General features: G+C 41.5%; 1 protein-coding gene across 1 annotated transcript in view; it reads left to right on the forward strand.

Annotated features, from left to right (window-relative positions):
- SERGEF (secretion regulating guanine nucleotide exchange factor) overlaps nt 1-21,563 on the forward strand; it is a 137,167-nt gene that overhangs the window by 34,409 nt on the left and 81,195 nt on the right. Inside the window, 1 exon segment of the mRNA XM_082762653.1 lies at nt 3,382-3,542. Coding sequence (XP_082618779.1) covers nt 3,382-3,542 — 161 coding nt within the window.

A 21,563-nucleotide genomic window follows, 5' to 3' on the forward strand; every position in this document is an offset into this window, starting at 1 on the left:
CTACCAATAACCACCTGAAACTTGTTTCTCTCTGTGGCAAAATAGGACAAAGCAGAATTATTACAGTTATTTCTGTTTTGTAAACAGTGTGGGTGACTTATTCTTGCCCAAAGGCTCTGTTTGGTGTTGTATGTATAAGTATTTCTATGCTTGCTCCTCCAGTTAAAGAAAATGGAATTTGTGCATGGGAGGTGTTCCGCTGTAGCTAAGCACTCCTGCTGTCTGTTTCCAGTCCTTCCAATATCCTTGTGCTCTTTATTTCCACCAAATTTGCTGGAATGATTTGCAGTAATAGAGGTGAGCATATTTCAAGGCTTTTATAAGGCCGAGAAGGAGTGAAACTACCAGGATCATAATGATTGCAGTTCTGTTGCTTACATTTCAACTTGTTTGAGAATTCAGTGTAGCACCTCAAAAACTGATAGAATAACAGAATTGCAGAAAACCATAAGGGGACTGATTTTATATATATATATATATATATATATATATATATATGTGTGTGTGTGTGTGTGTCTGTGTGTATATATATGTATGAGAGAGAGAGACAATGCAGTTGGGGAAAAAAAGACCAACTTATACAGAGCATGGCACATGGGGGACATACCAGGTGAAGGGCATTTTTCCAGTCGTTGCTGGTAAAGATACACTAAACAGTTGCTGGCAACTGTAGTTAGACAACTTAATCTTGCTGAGAAGAGAGATGGTTTCTGAAAAGTAAAAACAAATGTGGAGAGAGAATCTTGTGGCAAGTGATGTACACGCTAGCCCTTGATTCATAAGGGAGGTTACACGTGTAGTTTAGTCTGGCTTCAGCGTGGGTGCTCGTGGTGTTTTGCTCTGACCCCACAGTTGGCTGTGGACCACCACGCTTCTCTGCACCTTTCACAGGCCCTTGGCAGAGGGGAGCAGAATTGCCTCCTTTGCACAGAACTTCGTCTAGCAACTCTTGGGTAAGGCAGTGATCATGCCTGCTGGTTCCTGGTATCTGCTGGTGGCCTGCAGTGCAGGAAAATGATTTTCTTAGTGAGTCACTGGTCAAATGTGCCTTGGGATTTAGGTGGCTGCCTTCTGAATCCACAGACGCCAGCAGCAGATGACTTCAGAGAAGGTGGAACAATGCTCTGTGATGATGCAAAAGATCTTTTTTATTTTGTGAGTGGCTGGAGTTTGTCTGTGTGTCTGGGTCCAGCTGGAAACCCGATTTTCTTTTGGGAAAGCTTTTTCCCCAAGAGTCAGACTTGAGAGGGACCTCTACAAGATAGTGCTGTCATCTGCATGGCGGGATCTGGGTGTGTCATCAAATGCACGTCTTGCCTTTCAAGGGGCACTGCAGGTTGCTGACGTTTTTCCCTGCTGCACTAACTGCATTTGGCTTCTAAGAGTTGAAATGTTTTATTTGAACTGTGGTCTTTGGGGTCAATGCAGCAATGTCTGGGTAGGGCTTGAGAGCCTGTGTCATGTTAACAGTCAAAATAGATGCTACAGAAGCTCTTCCTGGCTTTAAATTCCATAAAATTCAGCTTCAGTTCCTGTAGTTAGAACAAAATAGAGCAGCTTGCTGGGTCTGCTTCTGGTCTGCTTGCAGGGTCCTGAATAGGTGCAGTAATCTGGTCTGATGGAAAAGCCTCTGAGGCTCAGTTTGCATTTGCAGTAGAACTTATTGATAAAGGAGCGTTTTTGCAACATTTCTGCAGCAGCAGATACTTTTTAGCAGAGATCCATACAAATTGCAAAATACACTACTGGCAAAGCAAGCATTTTTAAATTACAAACTGTTTTTCTAATCTCTGTAGGATATACTGTTTTTTTTTTCTTAATGAAACCTGTTTTAATGCTTTAACCTAACAAAATGCAGCCACTGTGCTAAAAGACCTTTCATGTATTGAAAGAAGTATCTGACTGGTTTCAGCTTTTCCCTGAAGTACGAGGCATCTCCAAAGGCAGAAAATCCTCGTGCCCTTGAAAGAAAAGGACAACTAATTTTATCCCTTAATTATTTCAGGGGAAGCATTATCAGTGAACTGAGAGAATGAATCTGAAAAAAGTTTCAGAGATCTGTGTAAAAGATACCACTGCTAGCAGATTTCCAGGGAAGATGCATGTTACTTGTTCTATATTTAAATGCACCAAGTTAGAGATTTCCAGTTTGAGATGCATTATCAATTTAAAGCCCCCCAACCAGCAGTGACTAGCTGTGTCTCCTTCAGGGCAGTTTAACAGCAACCAAAAGAAAAGGGAGGTATTTAGGTTCCCAAAGGTTTGTGCTATGGCATGCTAAGAAGACCCTTAGCTGTTGTGTTTGGCCACTCTGCACATCCACACTGACTTACAAGGGGAGAAGTGAATGTTACAGCTGGCTTACTTGGCTTCTCACAGATATGAGGAAAATAAGATCATTTAGCTTGATAATTTCAGTTCTGGAGAGAAGTTTAATGCTTGGCTGAAGCTCACGCATCACTCAGGGTCATCGCAGGCTTCCTTCTGGGCTGTAACATGGGTTGCTGCTTCTAGTCAAAAGCCAGCTGAGAACACCCAGTTGATGCTGTTTGTGTAACTTGGTAAGAAAATCAAGCTGGCACTTAGCATGATTTTTTTTTTTTTTTTGGGGGGGGGGGAGGAGGAACAGAAGGTAAAAAGCATTTCTTTATGGATATTGTTCGTGCTGGAGGCTGGACTTGTGTGTGTCAGTCCTACAGCAGTGAGCACCTTTATAATCTGGAGAGGAGGATGGTCCAAGTACTGCTGACTTCATTTGAAGCTGTTTTTCCTGTAGGAACAAACCAGTGCATTTCCAGTGCTTAATGACATCCGTGGTGGTGTTCCTGACTAACTAGTTGCTGTCCTGAGGGCTGTTTGTTTGCCAGCAGAAGTCGTTACAGAAGGCAGCTTCTGTTGGGAAAATGTCAAACGTTAAATACTGGACATGGGATGGACATCTCTAAGGCAAATACTGGGAACAGAGAAGAATCTCGTACCTTTCAGAATGAGCTGCTCTGTCTGTGCTGCTGTCAAGCTAGAAACATGCCCTTTATATAAATAATGTGTATTATTGCATGCAGTATATGTGGGTTACACAGCTTTACTGACGTGGTTTCATTTACAGCCCAGGCCACCCTGCAGATGGCCTTTTTGTTAGGAAGTTAACGAGGCTGAAGAAACTGAATTAAAGGACATCTTAACGTGTCCTTGGGTAGTTTTAGTATACTTTTCCTTATGCTCCCAGAAGCAAAGAAGTTTTCATTTAAGAAGTGAGTAAATTTTCACTTCTTGAAGCTTTAGATAAGATGCATTAAGAAGTGGTGGTCTAGTTTTGAAATAGCATCCAGATGTTCCAAGAACCTAGTGGATAACTAATCTTGAAATGTGTTTTGCATTTAGAAACTGGGAAGGTGTTCACCTGGGGCAGATCAGACTATGGGCAACTTGGAAGACTCACGGTGGTTCCCGACAGGCAGGAGGCGAGCACAGCGTCTGAACAACACTTGGAGCTGTTGTGTAACGTCCCTATTTCCGTGCCTTGCCTAAATGGAGCATCTCAGGTAATGAAGGAAATTATCATTTTTCCAGTTTTTTTTTTTCTTGGGTGCATTAAGACAATCAGAACAATTTCCTAATAGAAACCTCTCAAATGCTGCAGCACAAGCCCTTGCTGCTCTTCCTGTAAGCTCAGAAGTTAATCTGATTCAATTATTTCAAATTTCTTAAAAGGCTTTTGCATTAAGAAACTGATTTTTTTCCATGGTGGAACCAGATTTACCGTTAGCAGAAGATGCCAAATTCCTTCAGATCTAAATGCATGCAGGAGATAGCCGCAACTTTAATAAAGTCTAGCAGATGAGGTGGGACCTTGTCGCGTTAAGGGGTGTAGCTGATTAACCGTTACGGGCCCGGTCGGATTCAGGGTACTGAACCAGTCGGACATTCACCAAAAACACGTTAACTGTCTGGGGGTCCATTCAGACATTCACCAAAAACGCACTAACCGTCTGGGGGTCTGGTTGGATTCAGAACACTGAACTATCACAGATAACCACCCTCACCCTCGTTGCACTTAATGAGAGCTATCACAATGCAATCAAGTATGGTTTATTACAGCAACAGATAATCAGGTTCTTTTGGATTGCCAGCAATAGTGCCTGTCTGCAAAAGCAAGCTAGTATGCATGAAATACACAGGTGTTACAGATGTTACAGGTGCGCAGCCTAGAAATAAACGTGTTAAAAGGATCAAAGACTCTATAGAGATTTATAAGCAAGTATTCAGATCTCACCCAAAGGCGTCCCAAATGGGGGGGGGGAAGAGAGGCTCAGCCCGTCGACTGATCCCAGGAGTCAGGAGGTCCTAAGGATGTTGTCCTCGGGGTGGTATCTCCCCTGACAGTGGTATCTTCCCTAACATCCCCTCTCTCTTGGGCCAATTTATATTATTTTCTATCTTTTAGGTGGAGCTTGAGTGGCTCTAGTCAAGCATATCTTTGTTATGATTGGTGAAAAGTTCTCCCGACTCCGTTTAAAGTAATAGGCTCTGAGAAATTCAGGGCGCATGCTCGGTGAGGGGTGGTTGCACCTTGGAGGCGGGTAGCTTTTGGGATGGAGGTGTGTTTTGGTATTATAATGATATTATAATGAGCAAAAAGTACACTAGGGTACAGCATTTGTCAAAACATGACAGGTCTTTGGCTCAGGGTGGAAAAAAGTGCAGTTTTGTGCACAAGAACAATCGAGGCCCCACCTGATTACAGAGCCTAGCCGTGGTGTCTCCGCTCCACTCTACGCTCCGTGCTGTTCCTTAGGGCTAGCACACCAAGTTTCCCCAGCGCGATAGCATCTAAGGTTGGGAGCCTAGGGAACGCTCAGGTAATGCAGTTATGCCGTACCCTGAAAGCCTCTTCAATGCTGTACCTTTTCCTTAAAAAATGTGAATGTTAGTTTTATTTTCCTTTTCAATTACACCACAGACATTGCCCAGCTGAGGCACTACTTCTGTCTGAAGCCCTCTGTCACAGTTTAGCTAATGGCTTTTCTCTAGCTGATACGTAACATCACAGCTTCTGTCTCAGGCAATCCTGAATATTTCTCTGCCTTGTAATGTCCTTGAGTGGTATTGGAAATTTCTTTTTATGTGGCTAATTTGAAGCAAAATGATATATCCACAACCACAAAGATGATTAGGAAGAAAACATCACACAAGGACTCGATATTTTTTTTCCTTTCGCCTGCAATTTGCAACCTATACTGCTGACAAACTCTACTTTGCCTTGTTAATGTCCGAGAAGCAGCAGGTGGCAACTGGCCTGCTGGAAGGCAATGTGCAGGTCCCATCTGGACAAATGACCAGTTGAAAGGTCTGTGTCTTCCTGTGGGACAGCTGGCACGTGAGGAGTAGGTAGAGGCTGACAGCTTCAGCTGCAAATATGCGTTGCATCTCAGCTTCTTGATTGTCTTTAACAGAGAGACTTTGGTTAGGAGAGTCAGCCTCTGCCCTTTCCCATCACCTGTGGAAAGTGAAAAGGTGAAAAGTGGAGCCTTAGAGTCCAGGATACTGCAGTAACAAATAACATATTTAGTTGGTGTTGGCTCCAGGGAGTCTCAAACACCCGTCTTCCTTGTTTTGAGATGCTTCTCCTTGCTTTTGTCACCAGCTGTTTACAGAGAACACTGGTGTTAAATCTGTTTCGTGCTGTTACTCATTTATGCTTTGGGCAACGCCCAAAGTGTGTAGTCCTGTTGTACAGTACAAAGTCAGGACAGCTGTAGCTTTTGCCCAGGGGAACTTAAGCTTGGCAGGACAAGTGATCCATGAAGGTGAAGGACAGAGATGCAATCAGATATATTCTTTGGAAAGGAAGAGTAAAAACAATCTCATCTTCATTCTGCTGCCCTCAGCGCTGTTCCTTCTTACAGACCTGCGAGAGACCTGATCGGAGTGAATAGCAATGGCAGTGTTCTGGAGCAGGCATCATTCTTTGCAGAGCTAACAGCACGAAGATGATTTAAGAAGTGTGTGATCAGGAGCTAGCATCATTTGTACCCTGAGAGAGAGGAGCTGTGTTGATGAGAAAAGGAAAAAGCAGATAATAAGAGCCGAAGTACTTCAAGGTTACAAAATAATGTCAGTGCTAAAATTTAGACTTAAAGTTGGGTTAAGTTGCAGCACATGGGCTGTGTAAATGAAAACTAGCTCATACTCGACACATGAACTATATTTTTTTCTATTTGTTGCTGTATGGAGATGAGGTTTGATTTAAGAGCTGAATCAAAATGAATACAGAGAGGATGAGTTCTTTTGTGTGTTTACCCTGAATTATCAACTCCAACTTGCACTTCAATACGGAGAGCCAATTTAATAGTTGAGGCTTACAACTAATAACTTTTATCCACGAACAATTTTTATAAATTGTTTTTAATGATTGAACCAAATTTTTGGCCAAGCTGTGGTCTGTTGATTGCCTCTGCACTGGGGTTAATCCTGTTAAAACCAAAAAGGAGAAACTGATCTAAGAATTACAGGGCAATATAAAAGGCACACTAGTTTAATTCTCCTGTGCTGTCCTTTAGGTAACCTCCTGTGCTGTGACTTGTCTCTATCCCCTTGTCTTTCTCCACCAAGGACTGGGGATTCTCCCTTCCTTTGTGCTGAAATTGGTGTAATGTATAATGTCTGTGTCTGTCTGCCACTCTGAAACTTGGTTTTTGAAGTGTTTTGAGCGACCTATTCCACCGTGAGTTTGCCTTCATCTCAGAAATTCATTTTGAAACGTTGGCCTTGATAAATATGAGTGCCTTTTCTCCTCTTTCAGTTGAAATGGTGGAAGAACAAAAGCTCGAATTTAAGATAATTATCTACTAATCTGAGCTGCCACCCTGGCAGCTTTAATTGTATGTGGACATAAGGTTCCTGGAATCTCACGTGTTTAAACTTTTTGAATTATGAGACTGCAGGCCTATTTATTATTTTTTCTTGGAGCTTTGGTGCATAGCCACAACGGAATGGGATGAGACACTGCAAAGAAACTCGAGGCTGTAGCAGAAGTCAGTTGTGTGAGACATTATGCAGGCAGTGCTCTTGTGTTGTGGGACGTCCTTGATTGGACCTCTTCAGAACATCTGACTCATCTGCTGCCTGATGTGCATTCACATCCACTGCTCTTCAGATGAAAGGACAATTAAATACAAATGGCCTGAAATATGATGAGCCTCTGTATTTAGCAAATGCTACAAAGACCTGGTGTAATGTTTCTTCCTTGTCAAAATGCTTTTCCAAGCCGTTTCGGTATTTTTGGTTTTAATAGCTATCATTTTACTGTTTGTGGTATGTTCAGCATGTCATTCACGTCGCAGCAAACATTTGCTGCAGCAATAAACAAGTGAGAAGTCATCATTGTGCAGTGCTGAACGTGTCTCACTAAATTGGTGGAAGGAAGGGCTACGGTCATTGTGAATATGCAGCGCTGTGTTCACATGGAGCCATGTCTTCATTGTCTCCTTTCTGTAATTAAAGAAAGCTGTGCTGGATCACAGCTGAGGACAGGGAGCTGGAATTTCAGTTAGGAAATCACAAAAAAATCGTGTGTCACAGTGTCATTTTTGGGTATGTGATTTCTTGGGCTTAATTCCCTCCTTACTTTCCCTGTCACCAAGCCTGAATGGTGATGATGAATGTAGGGGGCCGGCTGTGTCAGGGAATGAAAATAACTCCTTGCCCTGTGGCAACCTGTACCTGCTGTCTTTCTCCTGACCCTGCTGTGCTCTGTACTTCCAGTACGTACATTTGTTGCAGTGTGTATGCTCATCCTGTGCAGTACTGAGTGGCTTGGATCCTCCAAAGGGTTCCTTTTTTTTTTTCCAAGGAATGCTGTCAGGAGTATGTACGTTCTCTTGGCCCTCTGCAGTCAAAGCAATTTGCTGCTCTTTTCACCGCCTGTTGCAGTAATGTGGTTTGTTGTTTATTTTAAGCTGCTGAAATACACCTCTTGGTATATTCTTGTTTTTTGCTTTTCCTCCCCACTCCTGTTGCAAGCTGTGAAGCATCTACCAACAAGACAGACAAACCTAAGATATCTGCTGTGTTAGTTGATTAGCATTATGTGATTGATATACATTAATATAGAAGAAGCCTTGCTATTGCCCTATTATAAAAGCACAATAATATTGCAAAGTGGAACCTTTTGGTTTAGGAAAATAACTATTTTTGTACTTTTAGACCTCTGGGGGGAAAAAATGATCCATCAAAAGAATGAAACTGCAGCCTGCACGTGAAGACAGTCTGTGTTAGATGGGCTGTGCTTGATCTGCACGCCCCATGTAACAGAGCAACGCTGTTCTTGTCAACTCTGTGAGCAGATGGAGAGGAGTTCCCATTTCTGTGTTACCATTGCAGACAGAGGGCTTACTTCTTGGGCTGGCTGCTTCTCCCTTGGGTTCTCCCAGGGTGAGGGCTGCCTTCAGTGCCCAAAGCTGCTCTGCCAGGGCTGCACTGCAGCAGTGAGGTGGCAGCCAGGAGTTGGGCTGCACTGGGATCTGTAAGGGAGACCCCGAAGGGCTGATTTCCTACAATGTGGGTGAAGTAGGAGGAGTGACACGGGCATAAGTCAGGAGCTGGAGACCCACACAGCACATGATCACGGCAGTGATACAAATGTGAGGGTGGGCAAAGGCTTCAGCAACATCATGCATAAATTCATTTTCCATTGGATTGCCTGGACAGTTAAAGACCACCATTAGTACCCTACTTGGAGTTCTTTAAAACTATCAGGGAAATGGAAAGAGACTGCAGCTACTTACAGCAGTGACCAATCTAAACTATCTTGCTTGTAACTCTCAGACCTGCATATGCTCGTACTATATTCCTTAAATTAAAATACCGTGTCCCGTCCTTCTGCATCGATTGTGTTACCAACAGTGCACCGTGACTGCTGCTGCCTCTGAGCTCATGGACAGCTTGGGATCCAGCTCAGTGCTCATCTGCTCTGCACCAACAAATGCCCTGAATGTTTGCTGGTGCCACTCCCACGCGTGATGCAGTTACTACCTGCTAATTGACTATGGGGGGAATGCTGCAAAATTGTTTAAAAATGGACTTAATACTAAGACAAAGGCTGTGTGAGCAGAGGCCTTGGGACGTGGCTGCCCTAAATGCAGAAATCCTGTTCTGCCCTACCAATGTTCTTTCCGTTCTTTTCTGCGTTGTCCATCCATGAGAAGCCTGAACGGAAAGGCGTCAGTATGAAAAGTACCCTAGAATGGGGTGAGTCAGGTCTGACCCGATATATACACATACTCCAAATCCAAGTTCAATTATGGTTTGAAGCAAGAGGTTGGTGGAACAGGCCCTAAAGCATGCATTTTTTCGTTCTCGATTTGTCATTAGAACTGTTACAGAGAAGGGATTAACAAATCAATGCAGGCTAAAATGAGAGAAAATCAATAAGAAACTGTAGTGAACTGGAACAAAGCTATCAATTCACAGCATTCTCTGTGGAAAAAATCCTCATCTGTACCTCCTTTTATGTATGAAAAAATAATGAAAAAATGATGATTGGGAGTTAGTTTAATTCGGTTTACCTCCCTTACCCCAGAACTTTAGGTCAAGAAACTTTCTGGTGTAAATGCTACCGATGTTCCCTTGTTCTGTTGCACTGATGAATGTTGCTAGCAGATTCTGTTACTGAGGAATCTTTGTTTTGTTCATTTGTTTTTAAACAACCCAGACAACAAGAGAAAAAAGACAATCAACCAAAAACCGTAGGGAAAGAGAAATGTGTCATTTCAGTTATTCTCATAAAAGCTTGATGGAACGTTCTCTTTGATTACTTTTTTGTGTTAATAGAAGTGATTTCATTAGCACTTGGTTAATTTTCTACATTTTTTTCTTTAAAAACAACCAAACACAAGTGTTACTTTTGAAGTTATCCCATAATGGACATCAACATCTTGGCATACAAGTTTCAAAGATGAGTTTACTTGGTAGCCTGCTAAATGACGTGTGTCTGTCCTACCACCTTGAGCTTTATCTCCGCGGCACGTTGGCTGCCTTGCTTCTAATTTCAGCTGAAGTTGTCGAAGGAAGAAGCTACCTCTGAACTCTGTGCTTGTTTTTTGGTGTCTAACATAGCCTCTGCCTCTCCCCAGCAATCGACCAGTAAAACTCATTTGTGAAAGCAGAGAGAAAAGAAAGTAAAACTGATGCATCTAATCCTGTGAGGGCAAAAGTGCTGAAGTATCTCATGTTTTAAAACCTGCCGAAGGGTTTATTTTTGGTCTCCTGGCAGCTGGTTGCAGAGGTCGCACTAAATTCAGTGGATGTGGCGTGTAATCAGATAGCCGCAAAGACTGCTAAGGCCTGTGCTCCTGCTGCTGCTGCCTTGCAGGGTAGTCTGTCATAGAAGAAGCAAACCTTTTATTATCTGTGAGGGGGGGGGAAACCTTAGCGATAATATTCTGGAAATGCTGCCTCCTGTGTTTTGCCACTTCAGCTCCAATTTTTCCAGTCTGCCCTCCTCTTCCCAGGTGTATAGCTAATATAAACCATCCCCTTCTCGGTACCAGGTGTTTAGGGAGCCAGTAAGGAGTTCTTACAATGTGCTTGTTTTTCCAGAATATTGTTTGCCATAATGTTTGTGTCCTTAAGTGTGTTAAATTAGCAAGCATTAACTAGCCAGTTTTCTGCTCCTAATTGCTTCAGTGGAAATGCCTTCTCTCTCTCTTTTTTTTTCCTATTTTTTTTTTTTTTTTTTTTTTTAAGTTGCCAATTTACCTGCAGCTTCCACTGTCAGCTCATTTCACGCTTTGGAAGTGTCAAGCCACACAAAGTGGAGCCCTGGGTTTATTTCTGCTGGGGCAGGGGGAACCAGGCTCTGCTGGACCTTGAAATAAATTGAGAGGGAAGGAAGGAAAGCCATGTAACAAACTTCATCTAACAGATTGCAGTAATGTTAAGACAGAGATATTTAATGGAATGCTATGGCAAGACACATTGCAAGTGTATGTAACTGTGCAATTCCCTTATTGTATTTGTGTAGGCCAAGATGTAGTATTTTGTATTTATAAGTTCTTTGTCCTCTGCACAGATAAAAATATAGAATATAGTTTTCATTCTTAAATCTTATCCCCTTCATATCTTCTCTGTTCACTCGCTACCCTGTTTTGATTTCTTGTGTTTGTTTTTTTTTCCTTCATCTAGGTCAAGGAAAACCCTTTTTGTTTGGTAGTTTCAGGAAAAAGCTTATGACTTAATCACTCAAAAGCAAGTTCCAGAAATAGCAAACAGTAAATTGATCTGTTTATTTATTTATTTATTTTAACCTTTTTGATCTGCCTATGTCCACTTCTTAGGATTTAACACCTACAAAGAAAAGATGACACCTTGATTTTCCTAAGCATGCATTGCTCACTGTGGTAATGGAGTTGAAATGGAAAAATGGAGCACCCACTCTTAGAGTAAATATCTGTGTATTTATGGAAGTTTAGACAGTAATTGGCTTATTATTAAAACAAACAAACAAAAAACAACCACCCACAAATGAAATCTCAACCCTCCATGACTTCTGGGAACAGTTACAATAACTTTTCAGCATTTTCAGAGCAAATAAGGACAGGAAGTGAAATAGAATGCATTAAAAAGGTTTTAGTAATTATGGATGTTTTAGTTCTTGGTTCAAATATGTTTCTTGCCATGAAAGCCATGTAGGTAGGTGACTATTTTAATCCAGTGCACGTCACTGCAGTGTCTTCCCATTTGGCTCAGTGGATTTTGGGTCATTGAGGCTGATGGATGCCGTGGGAGCAGAAGTTCCTCATGTGGCTGCAGTGCTGAGCTCAGATATTTGTGGCACTATGTGAGCCTGCAGGCCCTGCCATTAGCCCTTCCCCAGGGGGAAATAAGGGTTTGGGCTCCACTGCTGCTCCTGGCCTGGTAAGTTCAACACTTCAGGCTAGTGAGAAGTGTTCTGTAGCTGCTTTGCTGTCAGAGCTCTTGGAAAATTCAGTGGATGAGAAATACAAGTGAAATGAACATGTTTGTTGGAGGTCAGTGGTATTGTCTCAAGTTGTCTTCATTTGCTGCTGGTGTCATATATATATATAAAAGCTCTGCAAAGTCCAGTTAAAAGTCTGGCCCAATTTGCAGTTTAGCATCCAGCCACAGCTAGTGAAGGCATTTTGGGTCCTGAGCTAAGTCAGCCAAATGGTCTCATTGGTCCTTAACTTCATATGATAGAAGTGGTTTTGAATTGGTCTGCAAAGCATTACAGTGAGTTCCCACACTGACAGCTGGGTCCCAAGTACCCTGGTTTTATGTACTGCATCATTGGTAGCCAGTGATAGGACCTACAGTACCTCATGTGTAAGGGATTCTGCTGTGAGTTTGTGAAGCAAATCTATTTCTCAAATCTTGTATTTAAAGACATTGGCAAAAGGCAGTCTTCTCAGCTGAAGGGCTCTTACCTGCCTGATAAGAACTGGTGCAGGTCTCAAATCTTTGTTTGATCCTACCCTTTGGCTCATGTTCCTGAGTGGACTGTTGGACGAGGAGAACACGTACTAAAACAGTTATTTCCAGCAGTGACATGGGTATTTAGGAGCGTAAGTCTTAGCAGCAATCTGATCCTGAGCTAGTAGCTGTCAACTTGTCTTTGGAAAATTCAAATTTTGTCAAATATGGAAAGCTTATTTTGAAACAGCATGGCAGTTTCTTATGAGCATCAAGATTGATTTCTGCTTCTCAGGGAATCTAGTGTTTTCATTGGGAGTGCAAACCATGTGGGACCATGTGGGTAGTGGTGGGAGGGGATGTTGTTAGGCTTCATAAGACAAAAATTCACAGTCTCCTTTCCTGCTGTTTCATGACACCTGTTGTGGTTCTTATTCTTAATTCTGTTTTTGAAAGAATGCCAAGTGTTGTTTCATGCTCATTATACCATGTGGAAATAGAAGTAACCTTAAGTGAGAAAATGCAAATCTGTGGTAGCAGTCACTTTTAAAGTCACATTGCATCTCCCTGAGACTTTCCAATTTGGTACTGCTGCTTTCTGAAATTCTAAATGATATTTGTCTGGGACTGCCACTACACAGCACTCAGGTTAAGAAAAATGTAGGGACTTGCAGAAGTGTATTTTATATGATCAGGTGTAAAACTGTGTATTTCTTTGCCTGGTTTAGATGTTAGACTGAAATCTCCCAAACAGAACATAGTACTGAAATTTGCAGCTTCAGAAAATGTTAGGGAGTACACAAAACAATATTAGAAGGCTCTCTTTTAATTCAGTGGTTTGCCTGAAGTCTTACAGGATTAATGCACTGCCTTTCAGTTTTTCCTGCCACAACAAGTCTGAAACGCAGACTGCTTGGAGGGACATGAAAGGCAGCAAAGCGATGCTTTTGTCTTTTTAACTAAAAAGATTAAGATGGTATTTGTGAATTACAATGATGCTATTTAATCATCTTAAGATAATATTGTTTAAGCTTAGCTGAGATGCTGTTCAGAAATATGAAATGGACTATGACGTGAATTTATTGTCTTTGATCTTTGAGAGATAATGTGTTCCACCCCTAGCTCTTCAGAAAATGAGGTCAGGATAGCATCCTCTTTTGCTTTTCTGTGTGGTACACGGAAATATCTATAACATTGTGAGGCCATGAGCTAGGAGTGCAGCTGGACTGGCAGTATTCAGTGTCTTCAAGGATGACTGTTTGTTTGGGGGGGGGGGGGGGGGGGCTTAGTTTGCAGTCAGATGGGCAGTGCCAGAATTGTGATAAAATCATTTTATTTGAGGATTTCATATTTAGCGATGCAAGTACCTGAGGGACTACTGATGTATCACAGCTGAAATTAAATGTACATCCCAGATTGCTCTTTGAATGTTGTGGGTTTTCTTTCTGTACTTGCTGCCTTACCCTTTCCTTTCTGACAGCTTCTTTTAGGTACCTTTATTACCACAGGGATTTCAGATTATGCTGCTGTTCATGATCTTTTTGACAACAGGTAACGTACCTCAGAAACATCTCTTTCCATTCAGAGAGACTGCATCTGCTTTCTGTTTGAGTCCTGTGACTGAAAGGGAAACCTTTTGCTTTTTCTTCTCATAGCTTGAGAAATCAGGACCAAATTCTGAAATGCATTTATTCACATCAGATAGATGTGATTGAGAAGCACTTGTACATTTATACACTTACCAAGTGAAATATCAAATATACTAAATAACAGATGTTTGGATCCCATCTGCCTTTCTTATTTCCTTCTGTATTTGGTACTGTGTGTTGGCTGATGCTCAGGGAGAAAATGAATTGGGAAACATTAAAACAATTGCAATGGTGCTGTAAACTTAGTTTTGTGTTTGAGCTAAAAAATGAACCTGCCAGATTCCAGATGAGATCTTCAATCTTCAATATTTTAATGTCGCTCAGTAATTTTATATTCATGGTAAGACACGTCAGAAGTAGTGAAAATACAGGTGGTGTTCTTGTGTTGTTAAATGCTATTTAGATATCCCTAAGTATAATTGAAGAGGAATACTTTGATTTTAGAGAACCCGTATAAGAAAATCCATGGCTGTGTTATGTTTGAGTTGCATTTCCCAACAATTCAGGTAACTGATGTAGCAAAGATCTCTGATGCAGGACCATGATCATTACACGGGCCTTAACTGAAGCTTCCTTATGAGATATTTAGCTTCTGTTTGTTTTCCCCTGTTCCTCTCTCTTGTTCTTGCCCAGGAGGGTTGTTCTTCTTGTTGAGACCTACTGAGAGCCATCTGGTGTGGCTGCTGGGAAGCCTGCGCTGCATACCTAAACAGGCCCGTCACACTGCTCACATTTGTCATAGTGCTGGACCCCAGCACCTGCAAGAGATGGACTGCAGACGCAGCTGTTTTACCTTTTAAAAAAGGCATTTGGTCATAAGCCTTTTGATACTTCAGGGCATCGTTTTGGGATTTTTTTTTTTAATGGGGAAAATGAGATCTCAAAGTGCAGGTAAGCAGGGATACTCGGTGCTTGAAAATTCTTTATGGTCCACAGTCTGTTTCCACCTTCTGGTGGATGGAGTGTAGGCCTGCCAGTTACTTTCTCAGGGCACCTTTTCCATATGCTGTATATCCTCCTGATTTTGTGCTGCTTCTGGGAAGGAGACAAACTTCCATAGTGCAGAATCCCAACGGTGTGCTTTTTGCCTTTTTTCCCACTCATCCTTTTTTCAGCCAAGGGCAATACGTCAAGGTGAGATGCAGTGGGACTTTGTTTGCCCTGGATCAGTGTCAAAGTTTTCTGCCGGGTTTCAAAGCAGACCTGCATGGTTGTTAAACAATCTTTCCCTTCTTCTGGTGGTGTAGCAGCACAACTCCCCTGCTCTTGACAGGCAGATCACTGAAATGAATAGAAGGCTTAAAGCGGTCAATAATTGCACTCCGCACCTATTTCTCATAGCATAACCTCTGCTACACGTAGCAAAATCTTCAAGTGTTTCTCTCTTGTCGTTGTAAGTCACTGCAAACCTGGCGTTACTGGATGGTGACGTGGGAGGATTTGAAGACCAGCACCCTTGAACACCTTGCCAATGATAGCGAGGCAAATTGCCCAGACCTGGGAGAGCAGAAGGAATGCACCAATGGTTTTAGGTGACTAAACAAAATTATTAGCCAAGTCTGCAGTAAGTCCATCCACATCTTCCCATCTAAAAGCTGCAAAGAACCTGTTGTTGTCCATATTGCTGCTCTCGTTTTGTTGCCACACTAAAATCTGAAAGCGTTCTGCACCTGTCTCCTGCCTGGGGTCGTATCCCCATGGGTAAGGTAGGCAAATGAACCTGTGCAGGTTCAAAGTGTGCCTTAATAAAAGAGCTGACAAAAGCTAGAGAGTAAATCGCACATTTAGATAGGACCAAATGGTAGTGCTTGTGTCTCTGATGGACAGAGTAGAATAAAAAAGAAGGAAGAAAGCGTAGCAAGCATTCCAGGGTGCAATATGGCTCTGGGTAGCTCATGTCCTGTATGGACTTCTGTGGTATTTATCTGCAGACAACACAGCTCCATAGCAATCTTGCTGTGGAGACCTGAGATGCAGCAGGAGTTTGAGAGTCCAGTTCGGCATTACTGTAGGGGCACATTTAGGTCAGTGGAGCTCCACAGCATCCAGTGGGGCTCTCAACCATTTTGTAAAGCTGTGTGATCACTCTGTTTCTGGTGGCTGATAGCAGTGATAGTCATCGTCTAGGAGAGGCTGGGCAACATATGTGAAGCTTCTTCTGAAAGTCTTGTGATACTTTTAAAAAAATAAAAAAGGAAAGGAAAGGGGGAAAAAATCAATTTTTTAAAAAATCTTTGAACTATGAAGCTTCATGCTTTAATACCAATGTCAAATAGCCAGATTGTAGACCTGTTGTCTGTTTAAAAAAAAAATCCCTTTTGTAAGTTAGCTTCACAATGTTGTAGCTTCAACTGAGCTTTGTAAATGCTTTGGGGTAACAGTAGTTTAGTTGTCATTTGACAAAGAACCAGTTTTGTGTTCAGCTATGCAGCGTATGCTTGATTAGTCCAATCAATTTTAGAAGTAAAGTAAAACCAAAGGTGATTAAATATAACGTTTGGCTCAATGCAGAAGTTTTTAAGGAATTAAGCAGAAGAACAAGAATAAGTGTACTGTTTTTGTCTTTTAGGGGCAAGTGAGTGAATTGTCTAGTAACTTCTTCAATGAAATAGCTGGTTAGAGAAGTGAAGTTTTGTTGCTGAGCCTCTTGAGGTTTTTAATGCAACCGAAGAGCATAGGAAAAATGAATGCAGTTTTAAAACGTGCTGCTGTATCGCTGTCTGTCTTGTTGCAGCTCACAGTCCATGTGGTATGGTGTAGGTTATTAGTTGCTGCTCAGGCTGATGTGAAATTTTCTGTATTGGATTTGAGAAATCTGGAATTGGTCCAGAGGGTTACGCACTCCAGTAAATGGCTAAAAGTGAAATCGAGTCTAAATGACTTTCTGTGATATCTAAGGCACTGGAATGTATGTTATCACAGTGACTGAGAAATTATTTAATCATTTCAGAGAGCTTTAGTTAATGTAACCCTCTTTTTCATTCTAATACTGATTTGGTCTCTGTTCTATTGGGTTCAGTAAGTATTTGAAGTTTGAATTTCCCATGACCTATGTCATGTAATGTGTCTTTAACACTTTGGAAGTGTAATTTATTCTTGTGAAGATTTGTGGAGTAGTAACACATAGATTCTTAGACAAAAGTGAACTTGAAAAGCAATATTAAGAATGTGAGCAAGTATACTTCAAAGTTGCTGTAGCTTCTGTGTATGAAGACAGGCAGTATAACATTTTCTGTTCTAGCTTTGGTTTCCAAAATTCACTAAAGTAATTTGCCATTCAGGTGAGAAATGTCCATGCTTGCCCTGAATTTTGAATTGACTTTATCTGGTAAATGTTATTACCAACCAATTTTATTTGGTTGGTAACCAAAACCAGCCCAATTGCCCTTAAATTGTAGGAGACTTACTCTGCTGTTCAGTAGTATTGGTGATGTTGGAAATATCAGATGGATTGTTTTGAGTAAATACTCCTAGAGAAAGGAAGCCTACCTCAAAATTCGGAGTTGAAAAGTCCACTTCTGAGAGATTATTAGAGCTTCTTTGAAGACTACATACTTGCTTTATCTTTTTTATTTTTTTTTTATTTTGGCATTTTCTTTTGAGGAAGTAGCCACTTCTAACTCATTAAACTGAAAACTGATAAAGGAAAATCTCACAATTAAGATCTTTCTAGGCATATGCAGCATGGAGAAAAGGAGGTTTCAGGGGGACCCGATAGTTGTTTGCCAATACCTACAAGGTATTGAAATTGATCAAGAAGATGAAGTTAGGCAGGAGGACAAGAAGCAAAGGAGAAACAGATTTAATGATTCAGCCTTGATGTAAGGAAAACCTTTTTCACCATGAGGTTGGTCAAGCAGTGGAATACGCTGCCCAGAGAGGTTGTGCCATTTCCATTCTCAGAGGTTTTCAAGACCAACTTGGACCAAGCCCAAGCAGTGTGGTCAGATCTAAAAGCTGACCTGGCAGTGAGCAGGAGGTTGGATTAGAAACCTCCTGAGGTTCTATCGAGCCTGAATTATCCTGTGACGTGAAGATCTTGTTTCTCTCCTCAAAATTGTTTCCACACATGCTTAAAGCTAAGAACTACGAAGCTTCTTTCCAATGCTGTAATATAACAAGGTGTCAGAGAAATGAGTTTTCATATTATTTATTTAAACATGCAGAGCAAGGCTCAGATGAAGTTGGGCATGCAGAAGCAATGCTTCTTGCCAGGAAGACAACCAATGAGAGAAAAGGAAATTGAAGAAGTCATGCTGTGTTTTTTTTGTTTTATTTTTTTTCCTGTCAGCTATAATACACAATTTGGGTGCAGCAAAATGCATAGAAAAATTATGTAAGCAGTTCAGAGCTCTGCGTGCCCTTCTGGATAAAATAAGGTGGTGGTGTTACTCAGTGATAGGATAGAAGCTGGCATTTCTTTGTTGTACTGGCTTGTGAGGAGGAAGGCAATATCTGAAATAGCAACTGGGGAAAAAAACTGCTTCATGGTTCAGTGATTCTTCGTTGTTATTTTGTTTTAACCCAGAAGCACTAACATTAGCTGTCCTCTTTGTTCTTACTCTCTTTATACTCCAAAGTCTGCAAAGCAGAAAATGTGTTGAGAAGCTACACTGTGACTATCAACTCTCCGTATGCTGAAAGTCAGAGCCCTCAATCTTGGTGTTTAAAATGTCCATTTGCTTTTCAGAGTGTGTTCTGCTGTTTCTTTTGACCTACTCTTCCCTAGCATGATTTGCTGTTTGGTTTACACTGACAGGTTTTTTCTAATTTTATACTTTTTTTTTTTTTTTTTTTAATATTTTTGCCCTTCTCATGGTCCTGTGTTTTCTTTTGAGTAGTAATAGGTGTTCAGTATGTGTGACAGATAAATGTGCTATTGAAATCAGCTTACTAAAAGCACAGCCTTTGCTCTTCAGAAAATTAAAAAGCCTGATGTCTGCAAGGTTATGTTCTTCTGCAAGGGTAAACAGAAAGCTAAAAGAAGACCAAGTTGTTTAGAGGTGACACAGATGCAACTGTCATCATTAAAATGTTTCTTGGAAAAGACTGCCCTGATTCATGAGAATCAATTTGGAGTGTGTCTTCTGAGTTACAGTATTAGTCATCTGGAATCATGCGTGCTGTGTGCAGCTCTTTTTAAGGATCTTTATTTGTCTGGAGATGTTCCTTCAATTTTTATTCTTAACTGGTGTAGATGAACCTTTAAACACCAGGTTAGTATTCTCACCTCAGTTACCCCTAACATACTACGTCAGCTTAATAACCACAAATAAGCACGCTAGAAGCATGGCTTTTGTTTTAAATGTATTTCTTTTTTACTTATGCCTGGATTTTCTGCTTCAGGTTTAAATTAAACACCTCACAGGGAATGTTGTGGTAAATCAGCATGTAGCCCATCATTCTGACTCTTCTTTGAAATCTGTGAGACAACTGCAAGGAACCTTTTCCATTCTGTGTAAGAACAGCATCACTGCCATGTTACTGGTGGCTCTGGTTTTGGCATGGAGTCACTGGTGTCTGAAGAGCTGCATGTTCACAAATCACACAAAAGCACCAGTCTTCTGCTACAGCCTGCCTTGGCTTTGCAAGGCTGATTGCACGGTGCACTGTTGATATTTATTCCCTTGAAATATCCACCTGGAGAAGAGGATAGGGAATGGAATTACACTTGGCAGGTAAAGCATTTTTGTGGAAGGCTTGGGTACCTTCTGCAAACGCTGCTATGGAGGGCTGACTGCAGTAGCCTTCATGCTGTGGAAGGCTATAAAATAGAGCCCAAGGAAGCCCGAGTCTGATAAATGACAGAGATCACTGGTGCTGAACAGTAGAATTTCATTTTCTTGGAGTTCTCAGTTTGTAACAATTCAAAATAAGTTGTCTTTTATTTGTGTTCTCACAGTGGCTTGGGGGTCTGTGTGGGATCTTCTGGGGCTAGATAGTGCACAGCTGCAATAAAAAAAATCCCCAAACTACAAGTATTTCTTGGGGTTTTTACAGGCTAAATGTAACAGAGGAGATGCTTGCAGGCAGTACGCAGGAAGGAGACAATACCAGTGGCCTTTAGCAAGGTTTGCTGTGGACGTAAAGCATACGTTGTTACTGTTTTATTTCCCCTGCTTGTAGGCATTGTAACAGTGGCAAATTTAGTTGAAGCCAACAAAAGGGTGCCACAGTGGAGTAAGATTTCTTTAAGTGTTTGAAAAGTCTGAGATTATTAAAAGACAAAGTGAAAGGACTTCTGTGACAGTTCCTTGCCTTTGGACCTGTAATTTCCTATGACAGCAGTTAATTTGAATTATTGTGCAACAGCAGTACCCCAGTTTGGGGTAAATGGGAGAGTACAAATCTGCCATCTTTTCATAGGCTAAGCACTATGAAGGATTTATTTAACAGGTTTGCAAGCTTCCCAAAATTCTTTGTAGCCCTCAGAGCTCTAGAGAGTTAATGCACTTAGTAACGTCACTGAAAAGTGTCCATAACAAATTTAAGTGTGTGTAGGAAACATGGGATAGACAAAGGAGAAATGAGTACCTTAGAAATCTAGTTCTATGAAAGCTTTAAACCACACAATTATTCTTGTAGAGAGGGTGAGTCTTGGTGGCGATTTCACATCGAGTTCCAAGTAGGTACAACTCTGGTAATGCTGAATGAATTTTGCAGAGCGTTGTGGATGTCTCAGCAAGATATGTAAGGTGCCTTTGAAATGCATCATGTAAATACGCTTAGTGGTTTTTATAAACTTTTCAGGTGCTGACAAAAGTCATCCTTTCCTGTTCCAAGGTGAAGTCCAAAAATAAGCACCTCAACATATGATGAATAGCCTGTGCGTTAGGTGTTGTCAAGGGCTCTCAAGTTAAACATGCTTGAACTTTCTAGGCCAGGCTGCTTTTGAGATATGAAGTGCCAAAACAGAGTGGGAATATTTTGAAAATGGTGTTGTTTTTTCCACTTTCCTTTCCATAGCAGAGCAGACTTGTCTCCTCTTACCCTCCCAGTCCCTCCTGCTCAGCACTCACGCTGCACGAGGAGTGTAGATTCAGAAGAGTGGTTGCAAGAACTGTTTTGCTTCCTGTCCCCCAAACGCTTGCTTGTCTGAGTTAATATTCCTCACATCGCAACAGTAGTACCTTGCAGTTCTGTAGAAACACGCTGTGGCTGGGTGTTTGCCTAGCAGCCTGCTTTATGTCTGCAGCTTGGTTTGTTTAATACACACGAAATTCTACTGAAAATGATGTGGACACAAGGACGTGGGTGTTTCTGATGGTGCTGTTCCAGAAAAGGAGCCATGAGTTAGGGAAAGGGCAAGTTTTCCAGTGCCAGATTTACTAGAAGCTGTGGCTATAAAAGCTTCTCCAGAGGGATGTCTTCAGAAACCCACAGAACTTCTCAGCTGAGTCGCATGCGAAGCATCTGTTTTCATCAGGGAGTACGAGATGGTGCAAAGTTTTGTTCTCATGGTTTGATTGTCAGTGAGTCCTG

This window comes from Aythya marila (genome assembly GCF_965140915.1).
Source record: "Aythya marila genome assembly, chromosome: 5".
NCBI lineage: Eukaryota > Metazoa > Chordata > Aves > Anseriformes > Anatidae > Aythya > Aythya marila.